At 38.0% G+C, this 15,616-nt stretch overlaps 4 protein-coding genes across 7 annotated transcripts; 1 reads left to right on the top strand and 3 right to left on the bottom strand.

Moving 5' to 3' along the window:
* Positions 1-1,210: 1,210 nt before the first annotated feature.
* Positions 1,211-2,877, bottom strand: LOC6651466. Its single transcript, XM_002073074.4, has 3 exons — positions 2,565-2,877; positions 1,584-2,510; positions 1,211-1,525 (listed from the first exon to the last, which is right to left on the bottom strand). Exons 1-3 carry the CDS (start codon positions 2,632-2,634, stop codon positions 1,494-1,496), a joined length of 1,029 nt encoding a protein of 342 aa, XP_002073110.1. The 5' UTR covers positions 2,635-2,877; the 3' UTR covers positions 1,211-1,493.
* LOC6651465 (protein YIF1B-A) lies at positions 2,817-4,936 on the top strand. Of its 4 annotated transcripts, XM_047010431.1 has the most exons (4): positions 2,817-2,870; positions 2,928-3,011; positions 3,460-3,998; positions 4,057-4,936. In XM_047010431.1, the coding sequence occupies exons 2-4, from the start codon at positions 2,957-2,959 to the stop codon at positions 4,675-4,677; spliced, it is 1,215 nt and encodes a 404-aa protein (XP_046866387.1). In that variant the 5' UTR covers positions 2,817-2,870; positions 2,928-2,956; the 3' UTR covers positions 4,678-4,936. The 4 variants fall into 4 exon arrangements, with proteins under 4 accessions (XP_046866387.1, XP_023036160.1, XP_023036159.1 ...); XM_023180392.2 differs by lacking the exon at positions 2,817-2,870 and having other exon boundaries at positions 2,883-2,984; XM_023180391.2 differs by lacking the exon at positions 2,817-2,870 and having other exon boundaries at positions 2,883-2,996.
* Positions 4,937-5,029: 93 nt separating this feature from the next.
* On the bottom strand, positions 5,030-6,333 carry LOC124459741. Its single transcript, XM_047009346.1, has 3 exons — positions 6,169-6,333; positions 5,302-6,110; positions 5,030-5,242 (listed from the first exon to the last, which is right to left on the bottom strand). Exons 1-2 carry the CDS (start codon positions 6,202-6,204, stop codon positions 5,748-5,750), a joined length of 399 nt encoding a protein of 132 aa, XP_046865302.1. The 5' UTR covers positions 6,205-6,333; the 3' UTR covers positions 5,030-5,242; positions 5,302-5,747.
* Positions 6,334-10,759: 4,426 nt separating this feature from the next.
* Positions 10,760-15,444, bottom strand: LOC6651463 (WD repeat-containing protein 20). Its single transcript, XM_023180829.2, has 4 exons — positions 14,509-15,444; positions 12,983-13,171; positions 11,033-12,913; positions 10,760-10,972 (listed from the first exon to the last, which is right to left on the bottom strand). The coding sequence occupies exons 1-4, from the start codon at positions 15,115-15,117 to the stop codon at positions 10,913-10,915; spliced, it is 2,739 nt and encodes a 912-aa protein (XP_023036597.1). The 5' UTR covers positions 15,118-15,444; the 3' UTR covers positions 10,760-10,912.
* Between the last annotated feature and the right edge of the window lie 172 nt (positions 15,445-15,616).

The raw sequence follows: 15,616 nt of genomic DNA, 5'->3' as shown, positions 1-15,616 counted from the left end.
AACGCTGAACCGCTGAGCGATTTCAACATACAAAGGAATATTTTACGCAATTACATGCTACCCCGAATGAGCATCAACTTTGACCTTAACCCCAAATAAATAAATAGGCAATAAGAGCACAAAGCCTTTCAGCTGTGGCACCATTTGAAAACAGGTTGACATAAGTATTTAAAGTACAATATTAATAAACTTTTGTGATTTAACATTTTAAAATGGATAAAAAACATTAGTATAAATCAAAATCTGCTTTAAGAAAGATCTTTAAGTAATAGACTTGAATTGCTTTAACTATTCATTGAGAATTTAATTTTTTTGCTCGCTCAATCAAAACTACATAATATAAAAATAAAAAATTTAATGAAATAAGTTCAAAATGTCTATGCCATTTCGCATAAAAATATACTTTACTTTTCTGAACCAATTTTTTTATACATAGAGCTAATTAACATTTTGATTTTTCACAAGAAAGTAACATGCTTCAAAAAGTATTTCGAACTCTTGGTTTTAATAGTTATATAACATATATAGTAAGATTCCAATTGTTTGTTTTTTTTTAATAAGAATAAGATCGGCTAATACTTAACTAATACGATTCTTTCAAACAAAATTATGATTTTTCAATAAACTATTCGATCAGTTTTCAAATTTTGATACGTTTCTTTTTTAACTTTTTGAGAAACTCAAAATAAAGACATATTATACATTAATTCAATCTCCTAAATTTGTCAGATTAAAACTCATATTTTATATTGTATAAATGAGCATTCATAGACTAGTTTTTTTAATCTACTATACCATAAAACATAAAGGGTTAAGGAAAGGACCAATTGCTCGTCGTTCAATTGAACATTCTTGTGGAAGTGAAAATCGTATGCTATTATGTTACCACGATCGGACATCAATATAAAATAAACTACGTATTTGCATAATTAATAGATATTATCATATAATCTACTTATATGTCATAGTTTGGCACAAACTTACTCAATTATCTGAAAAATGCCAAGTGGCACTCTAAGATATTATGCAATAATTCACATCAGGTGCTTGAAAGTGTTCACCGGCCGCCATTTACATTTACATTTGCAATTACATTAATATCCACTCAGCCATGTGGGCGGGCAAACCCTCTGTCCTCAAAACTCGCTAATGCCGAGCATATGGACAGTCGCATGCGCGAGGCGATGCGAATATAAACAATGCAATTGGCTATTTGAAGAGGCCGTGGGCCACCTTTAAATTACAATTAATTTTTAATTAGACTTAAATTTAAATTTACATAGTAGCTTAAAAGCTGCTGCATGAAATCGATTAACATAAACTCGTATACAAAGAAATTGTCAAGGAAGCGAACGAAACGAAAACATAAACTAAGGAAAGGAAAACGAAACTTAAAACTTAACATTTTGCTCATCACAATCGGGAAAGAGATGGGGAAGATGAAATGATTTGCTCGGTGGGAGTAACTTTTATGGAAGTGACCATATCGGGTTTCATTTCCGGCTGCCAAAAAGTTTGCCTCGCGCTGTGTAAAACAAAAATTTAATAAGCAAGGGGAGAGTACAGTGGGACAAAATGCTTACCGTGAGATGATGTGGCCGGAGATAGGGCATGCGAGCTGGCATGCCGCTTCATACGCGGCGTGTCCGACGTGCTGAGCGTAGCGGGTGCAATCGTTGTAGTAGCTGATGTTGTGGTGATGGCAGTCACCTCTGTTGTCGGCATTGATTTGTACCGTTGCAATGATGTGCGCGGCTTCTTTGGCTGACTGGCCTCAAGCATGGCTTCATCGATGGCAGCCAGCCAGTCCTCACTTTCGTCTTCATCCTCAAAGAATTTCATATAGAATGAAGACCGTTTTTCCTTCTCCTTTTCTTTATCCTTGTCAGGTTTAGGGGGCGTTTTCTGTGTGCTCTGCAGCTTCGATTCCAGCTGTGTTGAAGCCTCCATTAAAAAGAAATCCGTTTCAGAATCATTAAGAAACTCTGCTAGAGCTGGATCTTGGAGTGGTGGCACTGGCGGCTCCAGCGGTTCCGATGGCAATTGCTTCGGTGCTTCCAGTTGTTTGTGTAGCTTGTCGCAACGTTCCTTGAGCAGCATGCGACTTCTCTTCTGCTGAGCTCGCCACTGTTCATTGTCCAACTGATTGCGTCTGTCCTCACATCCCTTAATACTCATCTGTCTGCTCCGATCCTTTAGTCGGCTACATTCGTTGGAATCGAAGCCACTGTCCGTTGTGGAATTATTACGATTCCAGCGCCAGCCAACATCGGGACTCTCGGTCACCATTGTCTGTGAGAATAGGCAACTGGGCGACATGCTGATATCCATTCGAGGAGAGAAGTCCACACTATCGTCTAGGCTCAGGGTTTTCTTATTCGGCGGTGTGCACTCCACATGATCTGCAACGAAACTTGTAGATGAGGGAGAGCCTGATGCCTCTTTTGCTGTTGTTGCTGTGTTTACATCCTGAACTGCGCAACCGTGTCGGTTCCGACTCTGGGGCGAAGCTAAAAAACAGGATTTTGATATTATACTTTATGTGCAGCTAGTTCAACACTTACCACTATGCCTCTTTTGGAGCAGACGAGTGCTCAATGTAAGCGATCTTCTTTTAATCGAAGCGTTCTCCATGGAAATAATTTAATGTTTAATTAAATTTTTAATTTTTGGAGGCTTCTTTCAGTGCTACCAGATCCATTGATTTAGATTTTTCTTTTAGTTGTCTGGCAACACTGGTATTTATCGATAATAGTGGGATTTGGATAAAAGTGTGTCTAGAGATGGGAGTCCAGTGGCTCCGTTCGATAAAAACGATGAAAATATCGATTTAACACACTCCATCGATAATTTCCCAGCTCTAATTCACGGTACGTGTCATACCAAAATTAAGGATTTTTACTTATTTATTTATAAACACACCATAGCGGCGGCCTCAGATTAGAAGCAGAAAAAGATGAACCTCAATTACAATCCGAATGCGGGTATGCGGAATCGTAAGTGGGAAAATTGTAAGGAAACAAGCAGCGCAAGTACAGTGAAACCTCGATATAACGAACTTCGTTATAACGAAAAACCCAATATAACGAATTTTTTGTTAAGTCCCTTGAAAGGACTAAGGTTTTACATTTCAGTACCTATAGCGAATCAATAGATATAACGAATAATTTTGCGATCCCCCTCAGATTCGTTATATCGAGGTTTCACTGTATACCACAAAGCCGCCGTCTGGAACACGGTTTGAAGCGGAGTTTCATTTTGTTGCTACCTTCTGATCCTTCCTGCATCCTCTTTCAATCCGATTCACACTAACTAACACACTATGACCCTGTTGCGTTTTGTGATCTTGTCTGCTGCGTGTGTAGCTTGTTTTACTTTTCGTTTTCCCACGTCACTGAATTTGCTGTCTCTATGTATGTCCCACCTTTAATCCCTTAACTTTTTATCCCCATCCTATAGCACAAGGTGGCAGCCGCCGTCCACAAAGGGTCAGCGATATGAATGCTATGGGGCCAACTGCTCCTATGCCGGGACCTTCCACCTATATGCCGCAACCCGCGCCAGGGCCTACAATGCTCGACCCCAATATGTATGGAGCCGCAGCTGCAGCTCCGCCAGTGAACAACTACGGGTTTAATGGAGTTCAGTCCCAGCTTCCACCTCAACAGCAGCCGCAACAACAGCCAAATTATAGTTACCCACCTCAGCCACAGGGCCCAGCAGCTCCACCTGCTTATGGATTCAATGCGCCACCCCAACAGGGCGCGGCACCTGCTCCCCCTGGCCAATATCCAGCACAGTTTGCAATGTTTCAACAACCTATTGTGCAGGATATGGCCATGCAATATGGCCAAAAATTGGCCGACCAAGGCAAACAATTGGTCGAAAACCAATTCGAGAAATGGGTGCCTGTTTCCAAGCTAAAATATTACTTTGCTGTTGATAATGCCTATGTGGGAAGGAAGCTACGCCTTCTTTTCTTTCCATACATACACAAGGTGAGTAGCATCGATTGAGAAATAAGAGAAATACTATCATTTATATATTTACTTGCAGGACTGGTCACTAAAATACGATCAGGAGCATCCAGTGCAGCCACGCTATGACATTAATGCACCCGATCTATATCTGCCCACAATGGGTTTCATTACATATGTAATCGTAGCCGGACTCTTGCTCGGCATGCAAAAACGCTTTTCACCGGAACAACTTGGCATTCAGGCCTCTAGTGCCATGGCCTACAGCGTATTGGAATTGGTCATCTACTCCATTGCCCTGTATGTGATGAATATTAAGACGAGCCTTAAGACTTTGGACCTGCTGGCATTTATCGGCTACAAGTATCTAAACATTGTGGCAAGTCTAATGCTTAGCACTCTGTTCTTTCGATCAGGCTACTATATGGCCTTAGCATATACAAGCTTCGCCTTTGGCTTCTTCCTGCTACGAACACTGAGGACAAAGCTTTTGCATGACAATACGCCAGCTGCACCCAGCGGTGCAATTAACTACGACCCTTATGGCAATCCGCAACAGTTTGACTATAGCGGTGGTAAAAAACGAAAGCTGTACTTCCTATTCATGGTGATAATTGGTCAGGCTTTGTTTTCCTTTTGGCTCTCAAAGCATTTGTATCTGGTTGAGACCGAAAATCTGGCGATGCCCACAACAATTTAGATATATTATAAAAAACATTTATATAGTAACTCGATCGAAATTATAAAATTGTGCTACTCACCAATGTAAAATCATTTCCAAAATGTTAAATTTTCTTACATAGTTTACATATAATAATGGTTTGACGTTACTAGAAGAACGATAAACAAATATAGTGAATCTTTATCATCAATTTAGATGCATGAGAGAAATGTAAACCCATATTTTTGTTAATACAGATTACTTTTTATATAAATAAAAAATAAAAAAAAAACTTCAATTAAAGCCAAATTTATTTTGGCGTCAAAGGTAAATGGTAAAATGTTTAATAAATTGTTATATTTTATCATTATTTTGAACAGTTTAAAAGATATTTATTATATTTCTATTGAAATTCTTGCAAGTTTTTTAACAACAAATGTGATCTGCGATTTTTCCAATTAATTCACTTTATGTTTGTGCCGGTCGTATCATCATTTGAGCAAACGTTAATGATATTGTGTAGTTCCAATTACTCCAAGATCCCCAAGCTATTCCAGTTTGGTTAGCACTAAACCCGTCAGCATGATACAATCCGCTTAATTTACTGCAAGAAAATCAGTTAAGTTATTCTATTACATTGTTATTATTCTATGATTTGTGTACCTATGGTTACAATCATGGTACCACCATCCACCACGCTTATTACGTGCACAATTAAAAGTGTGATATTCATTATCCTGATCTCTGGTTGAAAACAGATCGCCAACATGCTGCGTTAAAGAATCGCCGGCAGTTCCTGAATACTTTCCAACCGAAACAATTTTATAATAGTCCTTTTCACCAGCCACATTAAAATTATCATAGCGAGCATATTTAGTTGTTCCAGTAACATCTCGCATTTGAATATATAACTCATATTGCCTCGATTGGGTCAATAGATGCAGTTTCTCAAGACCAATGAAAAAATTTCCATTTATATCACCAAATCAATTCTTGTAGTCAATCCAATCCCGATCAAAGTCCACACTTCCATCTATGCGTGTCTGAATCACTATCCAATCCGGTGAAGGCGATATGTATGAGACTTGGAATGCTGTTAGATTTTTGATTTACATCTGGTCAACACGATCTATATATGGACTCAAGTATGGCAGGTCCTTTTCTTGCTGTTTGCATATAATTATTTGAAGATTTTTTTCTTCCACTTGTGCCGATAGATTATTTATTGTATTAAGTTGTTGCTTATTGATCTCGACCATTTCAAAGAGCAAAGTATCCTTGGCTTTAATTTGAGTGTCCTTTTCTAAAAGTTGCACTCTAGTCTTTTTCGCCTCCTCCTCCAGAATATTCAGTTTCTTAATCATTTCAGCATTAACTTCTCGATCCTTCAACTGAATCAACCCATTCACAATGGGCCCCACCTCATTTAAACAATAGCTTATACACTTGTCTTTGTTAAAGACAATAACATTCTAGAACAAGTTTTAAACAATATTTAACCATATTTTAATTCAAGTTGCTGAAACTCACCCGATTTGTTGGATCGATGTTTACATGATCCGCCATTAATCCCTGAAGGAGAAACGGAAATATAGCACTGTGCAACACCAAAAATCAAACCGCACCGGACCTTTTTTTTCTGAAAGTACAAGTATTGAATAGCAAAACCCTATTTGGGTTTTTCAAAGTTAGCTCGTTTTTTTTTTTATAGAGAGTTGAAATTTTTCATTTTGGGGGTATTTTTTAGTTTGTCATATGATGTAAATATGACTTATATATCGATTTCTTCTTCATGCATTCGACCTAAATCATCCTTATTTATTGTAGAAATGTTGATAATGGTTAAATAAATTATTTTATAAATGGTATATAACCCAAAATGACTTTTTCAGCTACAGTTCTAGAAAAAAATACAATTAAGCCCTTTTTTAGAGTAGTTATGGAAGTATTTTTAATTTATAACTATTTTTTTGTGAGAATAATAACACTGTGATAGTCGAAAAAAAAGACATGGCAAAATTCGATGGTTTCACATTATTTCGGGTCCTGCGAATCGAACTGCATCATTAGTTTTTTAAGTTATCACGATGGTTTCATACAAAATTTTTTCCGGAAGTTTTTCATCAAAGTTGCCAGTTTTTCGAAAAGGTTGTTTTTTTCATTTGCTTCTAACTTCTAAAATATTAATTTTTTTTACAAACTTTCTTCAGCAACGTTTCTTAGAATTAAAAGAGCTACAGATGTTGGGAAGACATTTAGCCTCTAAGTGCGTCCGTTCCTGAGCTTTGGGACAAAATGTAAAAAAACGAATCTTGACCCAATTTTTTTTATGTTTTCTTTCTCGCATTTTGCTAATATTGAAAATTTTCCATTCGAATCTGCATCCTAATGTGAGAATTTACTATGCTCAATGGCAGACCTATCTAATTTACGATTTATAATATAACCATTTAATCAAATTGAATTTTTATACCCTTGCAAAAATGGTATATTTATTTTGGTCAGAAGTGTACAACGCATAAAAGGAAGCATTTCCGACCATATAAAGTATATATATTCTTTATAAGCATGACGAGCCGCGTTCATAAAGTTATTTTCTCAATAACTTCATTATTTTCTGAGCTATTGTCATAATTTAATATTTGTGAGTTTATTACACCCATAAACAAATCTGCCAAATTTGATCAAGATCTTTCGAAAACAGTGACAAAAATTAATATTTTAGAAGTTAGAAGCAAATGAAAAAAACATCCTTTTCGAAAAACTGGCTTTGATGAAAAACTTCCGGAAAAAATTTTGTATGAAACCATCGTGATAACTTAAAAAACTAATGATGCAGTTCGATTCGCAGGACCCGAAATAGGGTGAAACCATCGAATTTTGCCATGTCTTTTTTTTTCGACTATCACAGTGTTATTATTCTCACAAAAAAATAGTTATAAATTAAAAATACTTCCATAACTACTTTAAAAAAGGGCTTAATTGTATTTTTTTCTAGAACTGTAGCTGAAGAAGTCATTTTGGGTTATATAACATTTATAAAATTAATTTATTTAGCCATTATCAACATTTCTACAATAAATAAGGATGATTTAGGTCGAATGCATGAAGAAGAAATCGATATATAAGTCATATTTACATCATATGACAAACTAAAAAATACCCCCAAAATGAAAAATTTCAACTCGCTATAAAAAAAAAAACGAGCTAACTTTGAAAAACCCAAATAGGGTTTTGCTATTCAATACTTGTACTTTCAGAAAAAGGTCCGGTGCGGTTTGATTTTAATACCCTTCATTTTGTTGCATAGTGTAATTACTTTAAGTAGTTCTTTCATTTTTGTCTTTTATTTGTCACGTATGTATGTCGATTGAATTTAAACTGAATTTTTTCAACTCCTTGGTCTACTTTATATAGGCCTTAATGTTCTCAGGGGCGGACTAAAAAATTTTGGATTATGAAATGAATAGAAGCTTTTAAGACTATCAGTAACCAAAATTGAGTTGCTATAGCAAGAAACTTTAAATTTCCCAACAAACTTTGTTACCTAAATTCATTTAAAAATTATTAATCCAACTTAGTTAATTCATATTTTTAGATCTTTTGAATATTGACCCCACACATTCTTGGTCCGCCCGCGAGCAGAATGTTATCAATTTGAACTTAAGATTCTTAACTGCCCTTCAATAAATTATTATAAATTCTTAGATGCTTTTGCTGAAGAATTATTTGCCGACACGCTTAAGGAAAGATAAACAGGGATCCTACATTTAAAAGAGCCTCACCAGACATTGAAATCCTTAGAGAAGTTATAGTACACATTGTATACCCTTGCAGTCTTTGAATATTATATTTTGTTAAGATGCAAACTCTCCACGCTTTGCGGATTTGAATTGACTATTTCAAAAGTTCGATCTAATTAAAACTACATAACAAATTAGAGATACCTTAACCAACACAAGAAAAGTTTTTAACCTATGGTTCAAAAGCCATCACATGTTATAGTGGCATCGGATCGGAAAACCCTGGAAACTTGTCCTACCGTGGTAATGGAAATGAAAGGGTATACAAACAAAATGAAAATGTGCTGAGTTCAAGTTTTTTATGTTTTGCACCTAAACAAATACAATATTAATGATAATGCAGATGTTCATTAGGCGTGGTACATTCTATAAATCTAACAGACTATGCAGCTAATGTCAACGGTTTCTTTTGGCTTCAGCGATAAGATAATATATAGAAATGAGGAACTTACTTAGTAAACGATATATATCATGCATATCAAGGACTCGGAACATGGAATCTACAGAAAATCGAACGGAGCAGAGGATATACTTTCATTTTATGGGAGTTTCACTGTATTAGTACTCCATATTACCACAATAAAGATCTATGTTCTGTGTATTCTGAGAAATATATATAACATCTCTCATTTTAGCAACCCGTTTACTGGAGTAAATTTAAAGTAAAAATGCTAATAAATACCAATGAGAAATTTTGGTTCTTTGAATTTGAAATATGTAGTTAATTCACTTAGTTTAAGGTAGATTGATTCGTCTCGACGACTTACTTACTTTTAGTTTGAACAGAGAACCAATGTCATATTATTTAAAATATTTTCTTTCGTTTTTGGTTTTATATATAATTTTTATTGAAATTTTTACTTCTTGGTTGGTTTTTTTTTTTTATTCATTTGTTGTCGTTTTATTTATTTTTTTTTTTTTTTGAAATTTGTTTGTTCTAACGCCTTTCCGTTTCTTGTTTTTCACATCGTTCTAATCAATTTTATAAAATATATGCATGCCTGTTGGTTTTATTTAGTTTCTGCTCAATTTCGATTTTCCTGTGTATTTGCATTAAATTTAATTTGTTTCATGAAATCATAGGCATAATAATAATAATAATAATCCATCGTAATAATCGTAATAATAATAATATAATAATAATAATCATAACAGTTCCTACATTTAGATTAGTTTCGCATACTAATTACATAGTGGTTTAGTTGATACTTCGTTAAATTTTATTTTATTCTGGGGGGGGGGGGGGTCAAAAGTTGCAAATCATTAAATAGCACACAGGATGTTGGATAGAATACGCTAGCTTTGCTTCCATTATTGTGGGTGTGTTTGAATGTCTGCGTGTCTATGTGAGTTTGATTTAGCATATTTATTTATTCATTACTACTATTCAGTTTATATGCTATGTGTGTGTTTTTTTTTTATTATTTTTCGTGTGTGTGTTTCTGGGTTAGGCTAGCGCTTAGTAAATAGTTATAAACATGCTTTGCTTTGATTTGTTTTCAACAAATTTCACGTACTAAAAAAATAATACCTTTACAACTAATAATATAAATTTAAATATAGCTATATAAACGTATTTATACATATACCGATTCTTATATATACATATGTATCGCCGTTTATTATCATACGAAATAGGGCAATATTCAAAAATCATGGGGACACAACTAAAGACTAAACTCAAGCCAATCAGAGAATTCTCTTGTTTTAGGTGAGAGGCTTTCTGTTTTCTCAAACTGATTGAATATCAAGAGTTCGCATTCTAAAATGTATTAGAATTGTAAAAGTATCCAATTTGTTCTTCCAGTTTGGAAAAAAATCCACCAAAATCCAATCATTTTGATTGATTTACAGACAATTGGCTCGCTCTATGATGCTTTTTAATGATTCGTTTTGCAATGCTAATCGAATTGAAATCCAACAAATCACAAAATTTTAAAAAAGATATTTCATCAAAGGTTCCTTTATCGTTAAAGCCCATGGATTTTCAATAGAGACTTATTGCGTGTGATAAAAACCTGCCATATATAAACATATATGTACATATAAGTATATATATGTGTACTTATATACATACATATTTATACATACATATATGTAAATACATTTAAATAATTGTATATTTTTGTTCTGTTGCATTTTTCATATAAATCGTAGGTATGTTTTACATATCTATATATTGTATATATAATTTATGTATCAATGTATATATATACTATATATACGTGTAGTTGTGTTGTGTGTGTGTGTTTTGTTTTTAAACTCATTTAGGCTAACATTTGGAATACAAAATATGCAACATAAAAAACCATTTAAAACTCTGTCTATTCAAAAAATATTGTATTATCGAAATGAATCGCCTAGCTTTAACCTAGATCACCGACACTGCATGCATCCACATCCGCGAGATACAGCTGCTGCTGCTGCTTGACAAGATTACGCTGATAGTTGACCATGTCTATTTTATTAAACTAAATAACCGTGCCACCGGGAGGCGCTGTTTGACTGGGCGACAAGTGTTGAGTTGCATGCTGAAATATGCAATGAAAGTTTATGCATTACTTTTGTTTGTCAAAGTATTTGCCACTCACTGTTGCATGGCCCGGCCTTGCCCATGTATAGATAAATCCATCCTGACATGCTGTAAGAAAGCAATCTTCACGAAATATTAAGGCCGATAGACGCTCATGGGCTATTTTCTTGCAGATAAGCGGCTCCAGAAGCGGACACTCATCGAAACGCGGACAGGCGGGTGTGCCAATTAATTTCATAGGATCAAAGCTGCTAACACTGGTGGAGTTATGCGTGGATTTGCCCAGCTTAAGAGAACCAAAGCTATGGGCCGTTGAGCTGCTGCCAATTAAAGCTGTACCCGTGCCCGATGTCGATGATTCCAACGTGCTGGAATTGCCAAAATTCGAGGAGCTGCTGTTGTTACTATTGCTGTGATTATTATGCTGTTGGTAACTCTTCAGCATGCTCATGGCCTTGCGGTGCTGGCGATGTGAAGTAGAGGAGCTAACGCTTCCTTCAAAGTTCAGAGTCGATGACTTTTTATCCGAGTTATTCAGGAAACTAAAGTTAGACAGACGCTGGGTTAGACTATTAAAGGCGCTAAAACCGCCACCGCTTCCAGAATTTGAGGACTTGGTCGAGCTATTGGAAGTCTTGCTATTATAGCCGGATGTGGTATATGATGATCGCTGTTGTTGCTGTTGTCCATCAATGCTGTCCGATTTGGTGGTACTGATGCAATTAGGAAATTTAATAGAATTGCTCGTGCCATGCCCTCGAGTTGTATGGGACTTGGATGCATTCGCTCCTGCTGCTGCTGCTGCTGGAGTTGGTCCAATCGAAGACGGTGTAGCGCCATCCGTTTCACAGTCATCGGGTGGTGTTGAGGATTGAGAGGAAATTGTGCAGTTGGCTGTGGAGAACTTACTGGAGCTACTATTACTGTGCTCCGTAGCCCCACCACCAGCACCATTACCACCAGCTGCCTCTCTACTGGGACTACAGCTGCCAGAATCCGCTCGTTGTCTAGCCTGACCCATAGCCACGGGACGTATCAGCTTAATGCCATCGGCATCAATACCGCCATTTAATTGGGTGCTGTTCACCCGCTGACGCAGGGCCAACGGATGTCTGAGTACATCTTCTGTAATATCCCATAGGCAGATCTGTGTGTCTTGGCTAACCGAACCCAGTCGATAACTAATGGCGAGCTTATCAGGCGCCAGCGCCGCCGACGAAGCATCGGATCGAAATGAGGCTGAATGCGGACGTGCCCTGGCCGTACCATGTAGAGGCGTGGAGTTCTTATCAAATCCCTCGAATCCGCCATTTGCCGTAGAGTCGCCCGAGAAGCGTGCTTCCCGCGAGGCCGTATACTCATTCAACTGATTCTCATCATCGCTGAAGTCACCGCCATCCCAATTCGTATATGAGGTGGTATATGGATCAAAAGCCACCACCGAAACCCATGAGCGATGGCCCTGGCCGCGAGCCACCACACGGCGCTCCTGCAGTGACCACACAGTCACTAGATCATCCTCGCCACCCACAACAATGTATTTACCATCGGGCGACCAGCAGACGCAGAGGAAGCCACCGAAATAGGAACGTGCTATGCCCAATAGCTCCATGGTGTCATACAGAAAGACACGCAGGAAGCCATCCTGAGAGACCACAGCCAAATGGGAGCCGCATGGCGAGAAGCAGAATTCGTTAATGCAGCAATTGTCGGTGCTAAAAACCCATTTGTAGAGCGGGTTGCGTGTGGACTTTGATTTGCAGGTGAGTATCGTGTAGCCATCGCCCATTTTGAATGGTTGATAGCTGGGCGCAGTGGCAGCGCACGGCAGTTCCTCATTGTACAGATACAAATGACCCGAGGCGTGCGAGGCGAGAAATAAATGTGGCGAATTTGGTAGCCATTTCAGGCAGGTCACTTTGGTCTTGTCAATGAGACGCTGCGAAATGAAAAATGAAATGCATTTTAGTTGGGTTTCCTTTAAAAGGATTTATGCTTTTGCTCTCACCTCCTCGTTGAAAAGTTTGCGTAGCTCCCGTGGTCCCGCCTGTGGGGAAACCAATTGTATTTGTCCCGTTGTGAAGCCAACCAAAAGTGGTGCACCTGTTGGTGTTGCTGCATTCGCATTAAAATCATGACAGCTAGGATTTGTTCCCTTGTAGAACTTTTTATCGATCGGTTTGCTCATCTCGGTGCCCTGTGAATGAATTACTATCATTATTATCTACAGGTTTCTATCGTCTTGGGAGTGTGATTGCTCTTACTATTGCTGAAAGACATACACACACACCCACACACACTTGAATGATAAACAGGAAGAATAATTAACACATTGTGTCAGCGGACTCTACATATATGAAAATTAACGGCTTGTTTTCGAAACGAGGTGACAAAAAAAAAAGAATAGATTAGAATCGATCTGGGTCCAGAGCCAAGCGGCAAACATTTCAGCTCAAGCTGTTGCAAATAGACAATGCCAAAGAAATTAGAAACAGCTGCTGCTGCTACATAACATTAAACTGATGAATGTTTCATATTCTAGTCGCAAGTTAAATACTCTATTAAAAAGAAATATTTTTGAAACTGAATGATTTCTAATGAAACAACGGACACACCTGCCACCTGCCAGTTGCTCAAAGTTTTCTCAGTGCGCGGAAATGATGGCTCCAGAGAACTAATATCGTTCATAGAGAAACTTATAGATGATAGGAGAAAATGTTTATTTATATATGTAAATGTAATATAAGAAACTGATTTGTTGGTATGGAAGTGGAAGGCAAAAAACCGATAAGAATTCGATATGGTTGTAGAAATATTTATAAGAGTCTCTCTAATGTTTGGACAGTCTAAACGAGACTAAAAGTGTAATAGACAATAAGTCAAGTTGACAAAGCTCTAAATTCTCTTAATCATTCTAAATTCTAAAATCTCTTAATCATTGTTCTGAAATCAAAGTTAAATATATATTTTTGGACATTTCTCAATCTTCCTTAATCCTTCATAGTGTATAATATTTTCTTGCTATCAGCTTAAAAGATTGTTTACTGTATAAAATTACATCGAAATTTCTAATAATGCATTGAGTGCAATGACTACACCTGGTTAGGGTATACAAAATGATCCAATAGCTGGTGCTTGCCTTCAAGTGGAATAAACATTGAAATAGAAGCTACACACAAGCGTTTTGATCAACAAATTAGGCAATTGAAGGGAGCGTGGGGAACAAAAAAGGGAGATGGATACGTGAAACAGGCCTCTTCCCTCCCCAACCACTTGTGTCAATTATTGGACATAGCCCCGCGCCCTCCTTGCCATCCGTAATCCCCAAATCACAATATGCAATCTTCTGCTGCAATTGTCGCCTTATCTGCGCATTGGCGTGATAAACCTTACTGGAAGATTTTCGCCTTGGGATGTGTGTTTGTGTGTGTGTGTGACCGTTTCTTTTGGCAATGCCACGTCACAAACTGATAAGATACAAATGGAGAACTATGCAAATTAGTTTTCGTGTTCAGGGGAGCTCTGTGATCTCACCTTTTTGGCTCCACGAAATGCATAGACATAGAGATCGCGACCAAAGTTAAAGCAAATGCGATCGCCTCCTATTATTGGATTGGTGGCCATGCCATTCTGGTCGATTACGCTGCCATTCATCATGGAGTGCATGGAGATACCGCCACCCAGGCGGGCGTCCACTGTGCTGTTGTTGTTATAGTTACTATCGCCGCCAGCTCCCCCGTTGCTTGTTGTTGCCGGCGAGGTGGTTGTTGTTGGTGTTGTGTTGGTGGATGCTGTTGTTGGAGTGCTAGTAGTTGCTCCGCCATTGGAGGAGTGCGTCCGATTACCGCCTGTCGTTGTTGATATTGTTGTTGTGGTTCCTGCTGCAGTTGTTGTTGTTGTCGTTGCTGGAGATGATGGCGCCGCCGGCTCATTGGACACCCTGTTGCTATTGCTACTGCCATGAGCCGGATTTGGAAGCGTCACAATGGAGACGCGAACCTGGGGCGAACTTTGATTGCTACTGTAGCCCACCCGATTGGGACGCGAGTACTCGGAAAGTGTGAGCAATCGGTAGGTGCCCTCTCGCGTTACGAATTGCGTTTTCAGATCGTCCTTGACATTGGCATCCAGTTGGCTGGCCATTACGTAGGTGTGTCTCTCTGTGTGTCAGCCGTGTTCAGCCGACGGTTCGGGCCCACGCAAGGTGTGAGGCTGATTTTGCTCCCGCTCCCACTTTTACCTGCTGCTCTACTGCGCCCCCTCCCCCCGCAAAAACCGAATCACAATTTGCTGCTGGTGTCTCAATCGGTGTTTTCGGTTGAATCCGTTGCTGATTTTCACAAATCGTTAATTTTACTATTTGCCACTAATTAACCGTATGCTCGTATGTGTATGCGTATTTGTGGCTTTGCGCTTGCACTTTTTGTTTTTTTTTTTAATTAGATTTAGATTTTTGTTGTATTTTAAAGGTCTGTTAACAACAGACTCGAATTGGTACTGTAAAAATTACTCATTCTGAGCACTGAGTTGACAGTGCACGCAAACGATGCTGTTACGCTTAACAGACGTCGTAAAACATGTTCGCGCGTTTACTCACGCGTTTTTAAATCGCGTGAGTAAACGCTAGCGTTTTACTCACATG

Source organism: Drosophila willistoni, chromosome 3R (genome assembly GCF_018902025.1).
Source record: "Drosophila willistoni isolate 14030-0811.24 chromosome 3R, UCI_dwil_1.1, whole genome shotgun sequence".
In the NCBI taxonomy this organism is placed as follows: Eukaryota; Metazoa; Arthropoda; class Insecta; order Diptera; family Drosophilidae; genus Drosophila; species Drosophila willistoni.
Note: the sequence above shows the minus strand (reverse complement) of the source record. Positions and strands in the feature narration are given on the sequence as shown.

Coding starts and splice junctions, on each gene's coding strand:
- LOC6651466 (XM_002073074.4), bottom strand. CDS start 2,634: ATGGAGAACGCTTCGATTAAAAGAAGATCGCTTACATTGAGCACTCGT. Junction 2,511..2,564: donor GCTCCAAAAGAGGCATAGTG/GTAAGTGTTGAA, acceptor CCTGTTTTTTAG/CTTCGCCCCAGAGTCGGAAC. Junction 1,526..1,583: donor TCCGGCCACATCATCTCACG/GTAAGCATTTTG, acceptor TGTTTTACACAG/CGCGAGGCAAACTTTTTGGC.
- LOC6651465 (XM_047010431.1), top strand. CDS start 2,957: ATGAACCTCAATTACAATCCGAATGCGGGTATGCGGAATCGTAAGTGG. Junction 3,012..3,459: donor GAATCGTAAGTGGGAAAATT/GTAAGGAAACAA, acceptor CCCATCCTATAG/CACAAGGTGGCAGCCGCCGT. Junction 3,999..4,056: donor TCTTTCCATACATACACAAG/GTGAGTAGCATC, acceptor ATTTACTTGCAG/GACTGGTCACTAAAATACGA.
- LOC124459741 (XM_047009346.1), bottom strand. CDS start 6,204: ATGGCGGATCATGTAAACATCGATCCAACAAATCGG. Junction 6,111..6,168: donor ACATCGATCCAACAAATCGG/GTGAGTTTCAGC, acceptor AACTTGTTCTAG/AATGTTATTGTCTTTAACAA.
- LOC6651463 (XM_023180829.2), bottom strand. CDS start 15,117: ATGGCCAGCCAACTGGATGCCAATGTCAAGGACGATCTGAAAACGCAA. Junction 13,172..14,508: donor CATTTCGTGGAGCCAAAAAG/GTGAGATCACAG, acceptor ATTCATTCACAG/GGCACCGAGATGAGCAAACC. Junction 12,914..12,982: donor GCAAACTTTTCAACGAGGAG/GTGAGAGCAAAA, acceptor TTCATTTCGCAG/CGTCTCATTGACAAGACCAA.